The sequence below is a fragment of the Notamacropus eugenii genome, chromosome 2 (genome assembly GCF_028372415.1).
Source record: "Notamacropus eugenii isolate mMacEug1 chromosome 2, mMacEug1.pri_v2, whole genome shotgun sequence".
Lineage (NCBI taxonomy): Eukaryota > Metazoa > Chordata > Mammalia > Diprotodontia > Macropodidae > Notamacropus > Notamacropus eugenii.
In genome coordinates this window covers 416336885-416352191 of record NC_092873.1, presented here as the reverse complement: position 1 = coordinate 416352191, position 15307 = coordinate 416336885, and the positions used below count along the sequence as shown (strand labels likewise).

Sequence of the window (15307 nt, the reverse complement as noted above, 5' to 3'; positions counted from 1 at the left end):
TGCTGGCTTTGGTGTTTACTAATGGTAGGAGCATGGGTGAGGAAGTCATTAAATAGCTTCCTCACAGGGAAGTACTTGTACTACCTATTTCACAGGGCTGGTGTTAGAAAGTACTTTTATAAGCCTTAAAGTGTTATATAAATAAGAACTATTATTATTATTACTACTGCTATTACAAACAAAGTGCTATAGGGACTTGGAGAAGAAAGAACACATTTGGTCAGGGAGGGCAGAAAAATTTTCATGAAGAAGGTAACCTTTGAGATGAGCATTAATTGATAGGATTTCCCCAGGCAGAGGCTTTTTTGGTGCCACATATATATATATATATATACACATACATATATATATATACATACATATATATATATACACACACACATATATATACATACACACATATATATATATATACATATATATACATATATAGTAGACAGAGGATAGAGCATGAGCAAAGGTATAGAAGATGTACAGGACACAGTAAATAGTGAAAACTTGGGTATAGAGGATACAGGAAAGGAGAGTGATGGAATAGAATACCAGGAACGTGAATTGGAGTGATAGCATGAAGATACTTTGAATCTCTTGCTAAAAAAAAGTTTAGATGCTTTTAGGAAACAGGAATCTTTCAAAACTTTTTAAACAGATAAATAACATGATTAGAGCTGTGTCATAAGATAATAACTCTGGTACTGGCATAGAGTGTGAACTGGAACAGAAAGTGAGTGGAGTTGAAAACCAATTAGGAGGCTATTAGGCTGAAGTCCAATAAAGAGGACCTGAGCTAAGGAGATGACACTAGGGATGGAATGAAGGAAATAGATGTAAGGGACTAGTTAAAAAAAAAAGGAAGTTGTCCCAAAATTCTTAGCATGGAATACTGAAAGAATGGTGGGTACTGTTAGCAGAAATGGAGAAGCAGATTTCAGGGTAGCTTCACAGATCTCAGAGTTGGAAGGGGAGGCTGCCCATTACAGATTGTATATATCGTTAGGCAGATTTATCCGTGCTGAATTTGAGGTGTTGGTGGAATACCCAGGAGAAGATATCTAGTCAAGAGTTAAAGGTGCAGGTCTGAGAGTCAGGGAAGAGGTCAAGATTATTTGAGAACAATTTGGAAGGCATCTGTGTTAAGATGATAGTTGGGTCTGTGAGGAAGGAGAGAAGAGGACCAAGGATGGATTCTTGAATATATACATTGAGAGAGTTGGATGAAAAAGAATTAGAGAACAAGTAGCCAGAGAATAAAGAGGAGAAGCCAGTCAGTCAGTAGGCATTTATTAAGTACCTGCTCTATGCCAGGCACTGTGCTAAGTGCTGAGGATACAAGGAAAGGCAAAAATCCAGTCGTCCTTGAGGAGCTTACAATCTAATGGGAGAGACAACATGCAAACAAATATGTACAAACATGCTATATACAGGATAAATAGGAAGTGAACAACAAAAAGAAGGTCTTAAATTTAAGAGGGATTGAGAAATATTTTGTGTAGAAGATGGAATTTTCATCAGCATCTGAAGTCGTGACAAAGAGGAGGGAGAGCATTCCAGGGATGGGAACAGCAAGAATGCCAGTGTCACTGGCTGAAAGAGTTTGTGGGGGTCTGGTATAAGAAGATGTAGAAGGGGGAGAAGAAGGGAGGTTAAGAAGAGCCTTGAATGCCAAACAGCATTCTAATTGATGCTGGAGGGGATAAGGAGCCACAGGAGTTTTTTAAGTGGGGACAGGGAGCAGAGTGACATGGTCAGATCTGTGCTTTAGGAAAATCACTTTGGTGGCTTAATGGAGTATGGATTGGAATGAGGAGAGACTTGAAGCAGGCAGAGCCACCTGCAGGGTATTGCAGTAATCGGGGAGGACCTGCACCAGTGTGGTGGCTGTGTCAGAAGTGAGAAAGGGAAGTATATGAAAGAGTTACTGGAAAGGTGAAATCAATGGATCCTAGCAACAGTTTGGATAGGAGAAAGGGGTGGTTAAAAAAATAGTGAGGCATTAAGGTTAAAACGTAGGTTGTGAATGTAGGTGATATGGATGATGATGTCCTCTATAGCAGTAGGGAAATTTTGAGAGGAAGATGGTTTGGGGAGAATTATGAGTTTAATTTGGGACATATTGAATTAAATATATCTGCTAGACCTTCCAGTTCAGGTACCTAAAAGACAGTTGGAGATTAGAATCTGTAGGTCAGTGGAGAGGTTAGGGTTAGGTGATTAGATGTAAAAATCATGAGCATAGAGAAGATAATTGAATTTGTGTTGAAATTACCAAGTGAAGTAGTATAGAGGAAGGAGAGAGGACCCAGGAAAGAGCCCTGAGGATCACTCATGGCATATGGGTATGACCTGGATGAAGATCCAATGAAGTAGACTTAAGTGTGGTTTTATTGGTAGGAAGAGCACCATGAGAGAGTAGTATCATGAAAAGCTAGAGAGAAGACAGTATCAAGAAGAGGGTGGTCAATAGTGGCAGAGGCTACAGAGAGGTTAAGAAGGATGAGGATTTGGATTTGACAATTAAGAGCATCCTTAGTACCTTAGGAGAGAGCTTTGAAGAGAAGCAAGACTACAGTTATGGAACCCCAAGGAAAGAGGTTTCAAGAAGAAAGGAGCAGTCAGCAAGTGCTGTGCTCTGGAAAGGTCCAAGAGAGTGAGGCTATTAGATTTGATAATTAGATGGGAATTAATCTCTTCTGGAGAGGAGTTTCAGTAGAGCAATAAAGACAAGGTTTTTAGGGCTTGAAGAATGAATGAATGGTTAGAAATAGAAGTAGCAAAAAGAATATTAAAAAAAAATTTTTTTTGGAGTAAAAAAGTTAACTTCAAGCTTTACAGCACTAGGATAATGGTAGATCCTGTTAATAGGAATAGGGAAGCCAGAAGGAGAGGAAATTTTTCAGATAAGTTCACAGAATCTCTGAGTTAGAAGGAGAGCTCAGAAGCCTCCTAATCCAACTTGCATATCTTATACAATTTTTTTCTATGTTGAATTTGAGGTGTTGGTGGGAAAAATAGGACTTGTCCAGTAAAGAATTGGAACTGAGGATGTAGATCTCAGGTAAGAGGTTGAGACTGTTAGAGAGAGAGACTTGAAAGCCATCTGGAAAGGAAAGTAGATTTTTTTAAAAAAGGATAACAGTTACTACATTTTTGTAGGAAGAATTTTTAAAATGCATTTGGAAAGGGCTTTATTGAGGAAGGTTGATGGAGCAAGATTTCAGAGAAGGTGGGATGAGATGGGATGAAGAGACCATTTGGGCTCTTTACCATGTCAAGTCAGAGATACTTTTCCCTTGGAGACAGTAGCATAAAAAGAGAGAGTGGATGATGGTATATTGAGAGAAGAGAAATGTTGTAAGAACTGACAATGGATGATGACAGTCTTCTCAGTAAAGTCAGTGTTCAGGTTATTCAATTTAGTAAATGTTTAATTGCTTACTTTGTATAAATCATTGGCATAAAAGTAAAAGTTAGAGGTTCGAAAAGAGTGAAAGAGACGGGAAGTGATAAGTCATTAGCAAGAGATTAATAATAGTGTTGCTAAGCATCAGTAAGGTGCCACCAGCTAACAGCATTAATATGTAATGGAATTAGTCATCAGCCATCAGCCTATCATGAAAAGTAGCAGTGTAAAAGTTGGAGGAAGAATTAAAAGTTGGAATTTTGATAGCAATGCTTGAACATAAGTAGTCAGTTAAAATTCATTGTCCTGGTTTTTCCACGAATAGTAATATTTATTTGACTGAGCTTTGGTACTGAGGAATTTGACGAAAATAGCATTACCTTAGCATTAGTTACCTTAGCATAGTTGTGATTAACTTATATCAAAATAACAACTAGATTATTTTCAATATATATATATATATATATATATATATATATATATATATGAAAACTGTGAAGCTATTAAAATGGGTATCAGGATGCCACTTTTTATGTAACGGGAAAAAAGCAGCTTTTAACTCATCAGGTATGGAAGAACTACCGTAAGAATAGTTGAATGTAATTGATTTTGTCTTCCAGCTGACTTGTAAATTGTTCCTATTATATAACTACTGGTGCTTAGTACTTTTTTCTTGAGACATATCAACAAACATGAATATTTCCTTATACAAAACGGAACCAAAAAAAGGGTTGAATATGAAACTGAATCTGTTTTGTGCAGCTTACTTTTTTTTTTAGATGTGGGGCTTAACAAATTAAAAGATATTTGAGGGATAATAGATTAAGTATCATATTCATCACCTGAATATCAGCCAGAGTGCCGTTGCCTGCTTGTACTTATGGCACCTTAGAAGTGAATTGGGCCTGACTCTGTGTATCCAACTTACTTCCAACTGCTCACTAATATCAGACCTACACTTTTCACCCTGATTAGTGTCCCATAAACAGACCTTGTGTAGCACTACTTCTGTGTTTTACATTGTCCCCATCTCCTGAAATACCCTTCTCTCTCCCTTCAGCCATTACAGATCCCATCCCATCCTTCATCCACTGTACCATGCTGAAGTATTCAGACTATCCTTGATCTCTTTTTCCTCTCTGTTCTTAAACCATGTTGGAGGATGAAACAAAAACAAACAAACAAACTATAGTATCTTATAAATCTTAAAATACCATGTAATTATCAGCTATTACTATCTGTAAACTATTTTTAATCTAGGCCTGTGTTTTATCAGTGTGGAGATGCAGAAGGGAAGAGAAGGTGGCTGGTGATTCAGTAGACCTGGACCTGGAATCAGGAAGACCTGAGTTCAAATCCAGCCTCGGATACTGTGTGACCCTGGACAAGTCACTTAAATGCTGTCTGCCTCAGTTTCCTCAACTATAAAATGAGGATAATCCATTTTATTCCAACTATCATTTATTAAGGACCTACAAGATGCAGATGCTAGTCTGGATGTTGACTTTAGTCATTCAGTCAGTATTAGGCACCAACTGTATGCCAGGCATTCTGCTAAGTGCTGGGGATGCCAAACAACAACACAAAGCAAAAAGCAGTACTGTTCTCGAAGAATTTACAATCTAATGGAGAAAGATAACACATGAAAAGACATGGGAGGGAGGGTGGAGTGAGGAGGAACAGAAATGGGAAATGATGAAATAGCTGCCCTGGGCTCCCTCCTTAAATGGAGGCCCTGGGAGGAGCCCTCTCCAGTCAGAAGGTATCATCAGAGTAGATGTGATCTTGCAGGAGAAGATTTTCTGGAACTAGTCATGTCCAGGAAAGCAGCTGTGTGGGCAACAAGGATGTTAGCAGTGACAAAAAGAAAAGCTGTCCCTCCCCCTAAAGGAGCCTACATTGTAATAAGGAAGAGGGAGGGAGCAGAGTTGGATACATCCTCTAAGCAAGGAAGTATCTGCATGAGGATTTGAGGAGTAAGGAGAAAAAGCACTGACAACCCTTCCTATGAACTACACTGTGAAGGAAGTTAGTGATTCTAAGAAGAGTTGAAGAGGGCATTGGAAATAGCCAGTACCAAGGCGCAGAAGCTAGAAAAGACATGCCGAGTTTAGGCAGCTGGGAGTAAACCATTTTGGCTGGAATATGGTCTTTGCAAGGGAAGGATGTGCTGTAAACTAAGGAAGGCTAGTAGGTAGAAGCCAGAATGTGAAGGGCTTTAAACACCCTGCTGAGGAGTTAATGAATGAGTAGATATTTATTAAGGGCCTGGCACTGTGCTAAGTCCTGGATACAAATGAAAAGCAAGATGGTCCCTGCCTTCAAGATGTTTACAGACTAATGGGGGAAGACACACAAAAGGAAGGTGAAAAGTGGGGTAAGGGAAGGATGGTAGAGAGGGAGAATGCACCTGGTATGGGGGCAGAATAGAGAATCCAGAGAAGTCCAAAAGCAGTGTAGCTTATGGGAAATAAGGAGAAGGTTGTGCTGGATCCCCACCTTAAATGGAGACCCTGGAACCTATGGTTCTGTCCTCTGGTCAGAGGGTCCAGTCAGAAGGGCAGAGAGTACTGAGGAAATGTGAGTCAGAAGGCTAATTTAATCAGGCAGGCTAGTAAGACTTTCTGCTCATTGAGTTGCTTTGAGGAACAAAGGCATGATGAAATCCAAGGATAGTGTAGTTGGCAGGAAATGAAGAGAAGACCTTACATAGAAGCCCTGGAGCCCATGGCTTTGTCCTCCAGTTACAAGGTTCAATCAGAGGTGTAGAGAATATAGATGAGATACTTTAATGTGAAAGTTTTATGCTAGAAGCAATAGGAAGCTGTAGAAAGTTCTTGAACATGGCATTGTACATGGTCCAATTCATGTTTTAGATTATTTTGGCAGTCTGTGGAGATTGCATTGGAGGCAAAGATTGGAAGCTGGCAGTCCATTTCGGAGTCTTATTGTAATAGTCCATGTAAGAGAGGATGAATATCTGAGCTAGAGTGATAGCTGTGTGAGGAGAGAGAAAGAGGACAAATATGAAACATGATTGGTGTTATCAGCTGGCTTTTTGGGGTATAGAAGGAAGAGTCAGGGATAACTCCAAGGGTAGAAATCTGAATAAATGGAAAGATGATGGTGTATTCAACAGAAATAGTGTTAAGTTTAAAGGAAAGATGGATTTAGGTACGGAAGATAATAAATTTCATTTTGGACATGTTTGAGTTAGATTCCTATGGGACGTTCAGCTGGTGTTTTCTAATAGGCAGTTGGTGATAAAGGATCGGAGTTTAAGGAAGCAGCCAGGACTGGATAGAGATGCAGGAATCGTCCTGCATAAAGATGAGCATTGAGGCCCAAGAGTAGTGATAAGATTGTGGAGAGAGAAGAGAACCTTGTGGTACACCTATGATCAGGTGACAGGACATAAATCTAGCAATATAGGAGAACTAGGAGAAGGAAGTGTCATGAAAATACAAGGGGAAGAAGGAGGACTAAGAAGAGAACACAGGACTCAGCAGTTAATACATTGTTGGTAACTTTGGAAAAGATGTACCAGGTTCATCTGTATCACGTTTTTGTCTTTTCCTCTGAGCGAAACATGTAACTGGTACCTAGTCAGTGTTTTGGAGATGAAGTAAAGTGTTAAGCTGAAGCAGTGGGAACGTAGGTGCTGACTTTGGGCTCATGAAGACTTGGATCCAAATCCCAGCTCTCGTATTTGCTAGCTGTGTAACCATAGGGAGGTCAGTTAATTTATCTGAGCCTAAGTTTCCTCATCTACAAAATGGGAGTGATAGACCTATAGTATTGATTACACATAGTTGTGAGGTTTAAATGTGATCATGATTGTAAAGCCCTTCACAAATCTTAAAGCAGTGGTACTAAAATGCCAATTTTTAATTAAATCACATTTGTTTAACAGTATTTAAAAGATGAACAGGAAGATGTCTAGCATCATGCCTGAGAGGAGAGATCTTTTCTAATAATAATTTTTTATATTTCTGTGGTATGTTTTCAAAACTCCAGAATATGAAGACTATTTACTAAGGGTTTCTAAATTTTTTTTTTTATGTTGTAGACCCCTTTGGCCACCTGGTGAAGTCTATAGGTCAGGGGTAGGGAACCGGCAGCCTCAAGGCCACATGTAACCTTCTAGGTCCTTGGGTGTGACTTTTTGACTGAGTCCAAGTTTTACAGAATAACTTCTTTTATTAAGGGGATTTTTTCTGTTAAGTTTGGTTTCAGTCAAAGGGCTACACTTGAGGATCTACAGGGCCGCATGTGGTCTTGAGGCTGCAAATTCCCCACCCCTATTATAGACCCTTTCTCAGAATTATGTTTTCAAGTTCATAAAGTAAAATATATAAAATTACAAAGGAAACCAGCTAATATTGAAATATGCTTGTTATCCAAGTATTTTTCAGAGGAAGTTCATGGACCCCATGTTAAGAACTACTGCTGATACTACTAATAAGACCATTTCCTGTTAATCAGGCTTAAATAAAATGATAAATGTAAAAATAAAAAGTGTGGAGCACATAAAGTAAATTTTTAACCTTTCCAGGATAGTCTTAGCTCCTAATACATTTAATGCCTTTTTTGTTTTGCAAGGAATTTTCTATACAGAACATTAATAAAACTCATATCAAAAGGTCTGTAATGTTATCCAGATTTGAGCATTGGAACAAATGTGTTCAATTGCTCTCAACTGTTTTATCTATGAAAAAAATTGATAGGATAATAGAAAATCAGACAACCCACTCTTAGCTCCTATTCCCTATGACAGGTTTAATTGAAAAAAATTCAAATAAATATACAGATCTCTATGCTTATTGGCATTACACTATGTCTATGTGTTCATCCTTCATTGCCGAAGAAGACCATGCCATCAGAGAAATAAGGACATGACTTGCACTTGACTTTGTTTTGAGTGAGGGAGGGCTGTGCAGGTCACCAGCCTCACTTCTCCTCCAGAGCCATCTGAATCCAGTGACCAGATGTTCATCAGGATGACTAGACATGACCCAGGATGAGGCAATTGGAGTTAAGTGACTTGCCCAAGGTCACACAGCTAGTGAGTGTCAAGTGTCTGAGGTGAAAGTTGAACTCGGGTCCTCCTGACTCCTGCACTGGTGCTCTATCCACTGCACCACCTAGCTGCGTCTAAAAAGGATGTGAACATTGTATTGAAAGATTTTATGAGTTTAAAATTGCCCCTTTCATAAGTAATAGAGAGAAGTTAGGTTAACTAGTTTGATATATTTTTGGCGGGTGATGGCATTTAGAAATTTAAATTGTTTAGTGTTTCTTTAAAATGTATATAGCACTTTAAAGTTGCTCACAGCAGCCCTGTAATGTCACTTTCTCAGCCTTCTGATTGATCTTGTACTTTAATATTCCTTTCACCTACATTGTATACAGTATTTCTACACTCCAAAATTGAAACTGTTTCTTTCTCAAAAAAATCACCTTGAGAACTTCTTCATAAATTGAGTCTTTTAAAAAAAAATTAAATTTAAATAATATTTAAAACAGAAACAGTTTCACTCACTGGGAAAGTGTTTCATCATACCAGTAGAAGGTTCTGAAGTTGTGACAGATTTTTTTCTAATTAAATATTAGGAAAACAAGGTTTTAAAAAGAAAAGATTTACTGGCAAATCCTGAGTTTTTATTACACAGCTCCAGACTCCAAGGGAGCAGCTGTGCTCAGGGCTTATCACCTTATGAGCAACAAAATCTTAAGCTTTTTCCGAGTTGTTACATGGAAAACTGTTGCTTGGATTTATCTCCTTGTTAGGGCAGATATAGGAGGTCACAAGAGGCTTCCAGCTCCCAGCCCATTTCATCATTTCCTTCTTCCACTTATACCAGACAAGTTCAGGCAGATTTCTTTAGTTCCCTCACTTAGATGAAAATAATGGATCTCTCCATGATGTCATTTTTAGCCCTTGTTTACTATGGGTCGCATACATCTAAATTCAGTGTGAAAAATGCTCTTTGCAAATTTAGCTTATTTTCAACTATTTTCCATTCAGTTTACTTTTTACACTTGTGATGTAGTTAGTCCCAGAAGCTATTCCTTTCAGGTGAGCGTCCTGTTGTTATTAAGACGCACTGAATTTTGTTTCTATTGCCCTTGTGTATTTTTTTATGTCTTGATTGATCGTAGTCACTAAATAGTTTGAATGAACAATGCGACAGAAACATAAATTTTTGTAGTTCTTATTGGTTTAAGTTGACTATATTATTCTAAAGTGCAGTAAAACCATACTTAATCTGAAAAGAATTAAATGTTTTCATTAGATTAATTTTTTAATTAACTGTAGATTAAGTAGAAAATCTCTTGTTTAAAAAAACGTATTTTTAAAATACATTAGCACTCTTTCTGGTCTTTATAAGTATGCTATAGTAAGCATATTTAAAATCCTCCTTTAGTTACTGAGGATTTTCAAGTGCCATGAGGTCATGATTATGAAAACTCCTTTTCATTATATTATACTCAGTAGTTAGGAATAGGATGGGGATTAGCAGACCAAGATCCATGTACTAAAGATGGCTTATGAGAAGATTTGGGGTAGTGTGACATCTAGGACTGGGAATTGTACAAAGAAACCTGTGTGGGTGTACACATGGTAGAAAGATGCCTGCTCCACTAGTCACCCCCCTCTTTCTGTTTTCACCCCAGAACGTCCACCTGTCTGGGATTGATTTATGTCTCTGCCATGAAGATGAGGCTTAGGATCAAGATATCTCTCATCAGAAGTTGATGAGCTTTGTGAAGCATGTCCTCATAGGAGCCACCTCCCTAGGAAACTGACTTACCTAACAACTCTATTCACCCACAAAGACTTTTAGAGAAAGTAGTGACTGATAGGTAATAGCCATGTGGTCAGGGAGAATTATTGGCACAGCACACCCATTTACCCCTACTCTGAAAGATTGCTAACCCCTGAAGGAGACTGGAATAAATTTAAGTGACACCAAGGTAAACTCTAGAATTTGCTTTTTTGACCTGAGCCCTAATATGAATGTATTCTTTTATCGATTGCTTTTTTACTCCTAAAAACTAAAGGAAAGATAAATCAAGCAAGCCAGATTAATTGAGAGTTCTGGTTCATTAAAGGTGTACTTTACCTTTTTCAATATAATTTACAGTTAATATATTATCTGAGTTTCCCAAAATGTATTTGAAATTGAAAATTTAAATCTTTCTTTCTTATAGAACAATGTTTTTCCTGGAAGTGGTATGACAAGAAGGAACACATATGTTTGTGAAAGGACTACAGATCGCTATTCTGCAATACAGAATGGGAAAGACAGCAGGTGAGAAGTAATTTGAGTTGTAGTGTAACATAGCAAATTTGATATGGAACCAGATCAGTTCTGTTCCTAGAAGTCTGTGAGTAGCATTCTGTAACATGGCGCAAGAATTAGAAGAAATAAATAGTGGGTGGACTGTAGGACAAATGGAGACTGAGGATTAGCTTAAATTAGTTGCCCGGAGTCTTTGATAGGGAAGGAAGCTTGATGTGATAGATTTGTGGTATAAGAGTCAGTTCTTTGAGAGAATCTAATCCAACCCTCTCTTTTAAAATTTAGGAACCTGAGTCCTAGAGAAATGACAGTTCTTGTCCAAAGTCACACGGTCACATTTAGGATATCTCCCCCTCTCCCAACTATGCAGCACCTCTGACTATTTCTTTAGATTTTCCTTACTTCTACAGTGATCACTTCCCTCCTGTACTCTTTTTTTCTCTTGTTCCATTATTTTCTAGTCCAACTCTTCTTTTTGTTCTTGCTTGTACTTGTTCTCCTTTCTCATTCCCTCTTCAATCCCACTTTTCTCTCCCTTTCTCCTTTCCCTTCCCAGAATTTGTTTACAGTCATTCCTTTCTAAGCTTGAATTATATGATTGTTAGAAGAGAGAAAAAGTAAAATATTAAATCAATTTCTTATCCATTTTTCCCAATACAACGCTGTTTCCATGTTAGAAAGAACAAAATCTTTATGGGAAGCTTAGAGACCATATTTCCTTTTCTTAAAAAAAAAAAAAAAGAAAAAAATTTTTTATAAATAATAGAAAATCAAGACAAAACATAGTAAATAGCTGTTAGGCCCTAAATCTGTGCTGCTTTTTATTGCTTATTTCAAATGCCAACTTTGTGAATAAAATGTTAAATAACTATTTCTCTGTTATGTCTCAAATCACGACTTTATAGAAAGACCATAATTTGAATAATGTTGTCTTTCTTTATTTTCCTTGTTGAATGAGAATGAAAGAACTTTTAAGTTTTTAATGAGAACCAATGCTAAGGGTTTTACTTTTAATTTACATGGAAGTTGGCATAAAATCAGTATTTCAACTGCTAATTCTTGTCCCCAGCATTAGTAAAATAGTAATTATTTTTTAGTAATTAGGTATAATTAGCAGTAATTTTAAAATCCAACTGCTCTTTGGTTGTTTTAAATAATTAGGTATAGTTAAAGGTAATTTTAAAATCCAACTACTGGAGTGGGTTTTGCTTGTTTTGTGCTTTTTGGGAGGGGTCACATAAGTTATAAAAAACAGTTTTTTATACTAGAAGAGCATTGCAGTCAGAATCAGAAGACCCGTATCAACGCCTGTCACCACTTGGCAACTTTATTTCAGCTTTCTGAGTTTTAGTGTTTCAGTTTCCCAGTCTGTAAAATGGGATCAGACTAAGGGATCCCTAAGGTCCCTCCCCAGCTGTGAAATTACAAAATTCTATGAACACTTATTAGGCCAAATCTAATGAAATTCTATTTACTCTTCTACCATGGACTCAATGACATTTCATTTTCCATATTTCTACTTCTTTTCCTATTAACTAGAGATAAAATACATTATGAACTCCTTGAAAACTAGAAGAGCGTCCTGCGTATCTGTTTATTCCCCTTTGTCTGACCTCCCCCTCCATCCACACCAGCCTGACACAATACTGAAGCACAGTGCTTTGCACCCTTCTGCAGTTTCATAGATGGCTTCCTGGAGCTACTATGATCAAGAAGTTCATCACCCAGAAGTTAACATGGTGATCAGTCTATCACTGGGCCACTGGAAAGTATTCAGGCTTTCCCACTTGTATTCAGAGATGACCCAGGGAATCTGTAATGAAACATCAGAGGACTTTATAGTGAAGGCCACACATAAGTACTGGATATATTTCAGCATAATCCTCATTCTGCCTTGCCCCCATGGGGAAGGACTTTGGTCCTCTATGAGATTTTTCTATACAGTAAGGATTAAAAAAAACCCATTCTCCCTTCTTCCCTATTGATAATGGCTTGACATTAGTGTTGATGATGTCTCTTTAAAATTCTCTTAATGAGCTTAACTCCTGTGATAAATTGTGAAGTCTTGATACTGTCCTAGATTGCTTCATTGATACCACATTAAAAATGACTGATTGATTCGAATTTGGAAGGACTTCAACAGTTATCTGGTCTGACGTCTACTGGCAAAAAACCATTTCAACAGTGTACCTGGCAAGTGTCATCTGGCCTCTGCTTGAAGGCCATCAATGAGAGAGAATACTCCACCTTGTGATATAACCCATTCCAGTTTTGAATAGCCCTAGTTGTTAGGAATATTTATCTTATATCAAGCCTAATTTTCCTCTTTGTATCTTCCAACCATTACTACTAGTTCTATCTGAGGCCAAGCAGAACAGTCAGTCATTAAATCTTTATTAAGCACCTCCTGTATTCCAGGTACTGTGGCAAATGTTCTTCCTCCATGTGATAGCCCTTCAGATATTTAAAGACTGCTATTATGACCCTGCAGGTCTTCTCCAAGATAAATATCCCTCAGTTCCTACATCTCTTCTTCATATGGCATGAACTTGAAACTTTTCATTTGCCCTCATGGAGATACTTAAGGGTACAGCTATAAGTTTGAAGGACAAGTTCTACAGGGTAGGAGTCCGAAAAGTGGGGCAAACTAAAGGAAAGGTTGCTAGAGGACTCATTAACTCATGGATTCATTGATCTGTATTACAGACTTGGGGTAGTGCCATAAAGTACGTTAGATTGGATTAAATAAAACATTTATTAAGCCTTACTGTGTGCCAGACATTATCTAGGTGGTTTTGCAGGCTTCCCTCCAGATATCCTAATCCACATAGGTCCAACTGGCTTTTTCATCTGACCTATTAGCGTTTCTCTGTTTCTTATGTCTCTGTTCTCACTTTTAAAGGCCAAATCCAAGGGTATGTCCCAAGTGCATGATCTGACAGTAAATCAGTCATTCTTACTTTAAAGTGTTGATTGTCCAGCACAAGGGAAGGAAGTTCTAACTTATCAAAGAATTTACCTTGGGGAAAGAATTTCACACTTTGTCAAGGAGATATCAATACCAAGTCAAAGTTCTTAACATTAAAGACACTGAGGCCAGGAAAATGTACTTTCTGTACATAGTGAATGGTTATTGAAGTGATCTGATAGAATTAACTTGACCACTTTACAAACTAAGTATAAAGAATAAGGCGGTGGAGGAGTTTTACCTCCCTTAGTTTTAATAGTAATAGCTGACATGCCATGAGCTGTAAGGTTCAAAAACTCTTTACTTACATTATCTCATTTGGTCCTCAAAACTGCCCTGCAAAGTAGATGATATTGTTATCCCCATTTTACATATGAGAAGCCCAAGCCTGAGGTTTGTTGATTTGCCCCAGTTACATGATTAGTAACTGTGATTGTCTGAGGTGAGAGTCACAACCAAAACTTCCTGACTCCAAATCCAGCAGTGGATTCACCAGATTGTTTTGCCTGTACTCTCTCTGGAAACTCTGGAGGCTGGTCTTTAGTGTCAGTAAATTCCCTGTACTTTAGCTAGTCCTTAGTTGTCAAACTCTTATTTGTAAGTTCATATAATAATTAGGAGTCATACCAGTTATAGTTCCCAGTTATAGGATGTCAGCCAGGCCATTTCTTCTACCTGTCTAGGCCGCAGTTTTCACGTCTGTATAACATGAGAATTGGGAAAGCAAGGACTTGATCTCTGAAAATCCCTTCCACTATAATAGTCTGTCATTTAATTGATAATTAGTGAAGGTGTATTGATGTTTATTGCTAGAGACTATATTTTTTGCCAGCGTGGTGCTCCTCATTCTATTATTAGTGACCACAATGACAAGATATCTTAAACTTTGAGTCTTAGGAAGAAAAAAACAGCCTTTGATCCATTACTTCATCCTTTATTTTTTAATCCATTGAAAAGCAGCAAAAATAATTTCATATAATCTACTCAAGCACTTTTCCATGGAAACTGGTGATAAAAATTATGCAACATACTTTCATCTGGAACAGCATTAATTATGTTGTATTAATCATAAGTAATTGTTAATGTCTCTAAAGTATTTTTATTCAGTTTGGTTTATCTGTAGAAATCTTATTCTTTAGTCAAGGCAAATTTCAGTTTTTTTTTCTTTTTCTATTCCCATGGCTTTCCTGATGACTTATGCTCAAAGTCTGACAGAAATGTCTGTGAGTAGCACATCTTCTGCGGGCTCAGCCATCACTTCTGCTGCACCATCTACACGGCCTCGCCACCAGAAGTCTATGTCTGCCTCTGGCCACCCTATAAAAGTCACATTGCCAACCATCAAAGATGGCACTGACTATCGACCAGGGTAACGTACTGTGTGTCTCCCGTTTGCTTTTTCTATGAAGTGTACCATGCCGTATCTCAGGGAGAAGGAGTCTGGGTCGTCACTTGTGTTATGCCACTTAATGTTTAGACAAGGCTGTTAATCTTCCTACTCCTCAGGTCTTTATTCTACAAAAAGAAGAGGAAGGGAAAATTGTGCTCCACACTCTCTCAGGTGCCTTCTAGTTCTAAAACTATGGCTCTGTGATGCTAGGATTGTTCTATACCCAGTTTGTTTAAAGAATG

General features: G+C 37.8%; 1 protein-coding gene across 6 annotated transcripts in view; it reads left to right on the top strand.

Moving 5' to 3' along the window:
• The window catches only part of MARK1 (microtubule affinity regulating kinase 1), a 138889-nt gene that overhangs the window by 111960 nt on the left and 11622 nt on the right, over positions 1 to 15307 (top strand). For all 6 annotated transcript variants that reach the window (XM_072647798.1, XM_072647797.1, XM_072647794.1 and 3 more), the window contains 2 exons: positions 10616 to 10716; positions 14883 to 15044. In XM_072647798.1, the coding sequence (XP_072503899.1) occupies positions 10616 to 10716; positions 14883 to 15044 (263 nt within the window). The remainder of the gene's footprint in view (positions 1 to 10615; positions 10717 to 14882; positions 15045 to 15307) is intronic.